Here is a 2,429-nt window from a genome sequence, read left to right as displayed (position 1 = left end):
GGATGGTTGTGAGCCACCATGTGGTTGCTGGGATTTGAACTCTGGACCTTCGGAAGAGCAGTCGGGTGCTCTTACCCACTGAGCCATCTCACCAGCCCGGAAAAATTCTTATATTTAGTTTTCAAGTTGTTTTGGGAAATGTTGTGGGAAGAGTATTATGGTTTGCCCATCAGGCCTTAGCAACACTTACTGAAGATATTGGAGTAAGTAGAATTGGCCAAGGAAGGAGTAGCTCCTGTGTCCTCTGCATCAGGGATTCTTAAGCTTGAGCCATGAGAATCGCTGCTTGTCCTTCAGAGTGAGTCTGTTTGGGTCTTCTTTTTTCTGGTGGCCTTAGATTCGGGAAGAAGCTCTGTCAGGAGTGGCTGGAGGCGGAGGGGAGGTCACTGGTGTTGTGGCTGCTCTGGAACACCTGGTGCTGATGGCTCCCCTGGCCATGGAGTCTGCTTTCCAACCCAGGAAGGTCAGTGTACCCGTCACAACGAAGTGACTTGTCCTTCAGATCCCGCTGTTGTGAAGAAAAGATGGTGGCTTGGCTGTGTCCTCATGACTAGATCTGTCACCTTTTCCAGGGGTGGTACTGAATAGGAGAGCTCAAGTCAACACCTGGGGAGCATAGCTGCCTCTGCTGCATTGTTTCATGAAACAGAACATGGGACTTCGTGTTGACCTAGGGTTTGTTCCAGCAGGGTGTGCTGGAGTATCTGTCTGCTTTTGATGATGAAGCTGCACAAGTTTGTTCTCTGGCCCCCCCTGGTCCTCTCGCCCTCCCTTTGGTAGAAGAGGAGGAAGCAGTGTCTGAACCAGAAGCCTGTGAGGATGCAGAGGTAGCCGATGACAGTCTGGGAGAGGGGACTGTTGGTCCTGAGATGAGCCAGGAGAAGCCCATCACTAAGCCAGGCTTCACCCAGCTCAGCAGCTCTCCGTGTTACTACTTCTACCAGGGTGAGTCCCCAAGGAAAAGGGAGGGCTGGGCTGCACTCTGAACAGGGCAGGGTGTCTTTGCTAGGTCCTGGGGGTTGGCTCCCTGCTTTCCAGCAGCAAGCGGGAATGGTGGGCCTGGCTGGGAGAGAGCGGTCCATGCTGGAGACTGGCCAGGGCTTGCGTGATAGAGCTCTTGTCTTTAGCGGAAGATGGACAGCACATGTTCCTGCACCCTGTCAACGTGCGCTGTCTTGTGCGGGAGTACGGCAGCCTGGAGCAGAGCCCAGAGAAGATCTCAGCAACCGTGGTAGAGATTGCTGGGTATTCCATGTCTGAGGTGAGGTTTTCTAGAGAAAAGCACTATGTGATGTTACCATGATCTCTTTCGTGTAGGCCTCATCGGAGTGAGGCTGCAACTGTTTTGTTTTGTTTTGTTTTCCGAGACAGGGTTTCTCTATATAGCCCTGGCTGTCCTGGAACTCACTTTGTAGACCAGGCTGGCCTCGAACTCAGAGATCCGCCTGCCTCTGCCTTCCAAGTGCTGGGACTAAAGGCGTGCGCCACCACCACCCAGCGGCTGCAACTGTTGAGGCCTCAATGTACTCATTTGTTGTGGTTCCTTTCTTTGTTTGTTTTTGAGTCCGGGTCTCTCTTATGTAGCCCTGGCTGTCCTGGAACTCGCTCTGTAGGGCAGGCTGGCCTCAGACTATTACTTGGCTTTTGCGATGCTCTCTCATGCAGCCTAAGCTATGATACCTGATCTTCTGATCCTCCTACCTCCACCTCAGACCTGCTCAGGGCTGTTTCTGGTTTGTTTGTTTTTTAAAACTTATTGTAATCCTGAGTAAGCCCTACATGCCTCCCTGATTGTGCTAGGGTTCAGTGCAGTGTATCCTGTCCTGTGTCTCATGGTCAGTGCTACAGTTTGGGGTACTGATATCTTACTTTTCATTCCAAATGAAATTTGTTCTTGTCCCATACCCCTGCACACACACCCCTTTACATTTACTTATATTTATTTTATTTCTTGAGGCAGGAGCTCAGTATGAAGCCTTAGCTACCCTAGAACTAGCTGTGTAGATGAGGCTGGCTGAGCTCTAGGGTTAAAGGTGTGCACCACTACACCCTGTTTTGTCTCCTTTTTTACTTCTGGAAAGGAATGTTCAAAAACCCCAAAGTCCTTGGATGCCTTAAGCCAGGTTGCATGGGTATGAAATAGGTTTTCGGTTTGGAAATAACTTTGAATTGTGTGATGGTGATTTACCTATGTGAAATTTTGCCATTCAGTAAATATGCCTGTATTGGTACAGAATTGTATTTATTGCATGAAATAAATACAGAAAAAGAGTAGAAACTTAAGTTAGCAGGCTTTGGTTTCCAGTGTTCCGGGTCAGATTCCCTCAGCAGGGCCGTCCGTCTCTGTGCCTTCCCTCGAGCATCACTGCTGGCTCTGTTCATGGCTCCCAGTGTGGGCTGTTTGTTGTTTTGGTGTCAGCAAGTCCTCT

The 2,429-nt window shown here is 49.9% G+C and overlaps 1 protein-coding gene across 4 annotated transcripts in view; it reads left to right on the top strand.

Annotated features, from left to right (window-relative positions):
- The window catches only part of Rnf10 (ring finger protein 10), a 32,167-nt gene that overhangs the window by 23,302 nt on the left and 6,436 nt on the right, over positions 1 to 2,429 (top strand). For 2 of the 4 annotated variants that reach the window (XM_021161828.2, XM_021161826.2), the window contains exons 8-10: positions 338 to 463; positions 690 to 945; positions 1,128 to 1,261. In XM_021161828.2, coding sequence (XP_021017487.1) covers positions 338 to 463; positions 690 to 945; positions 1,128 to 1,261 — 516 coding nt within the window. Of the gene's footprint in view, positions 1 to 337; positions 464 to 686; positions 946 to 1,127; positions 1,262 to 2,429 lie in introns of all 4 variants that reach the window. The other 2 variants (XM_021161825.1, XM_021161827.2) reach the window with 1 other exon arrangement.

Source organism: Mus caroli, chromosome 5, assembly GCF_900094665.2.
Source record: "Mus caroli chromosome 5, CAROLI_EIJ_v1.1, whole genome shotgun sequence".
Taxonomy (NCBI): Eukaryota; Metazoa; Chordata; class Mammalia; order Rodentia; family Muridae; genus Mus; species Mus caroli.
The sequence above is the reverse complement of the archived record's forward strand: the minus strand, read 5'-3'. Positions and strand labels throughout refer to the sequence as shown.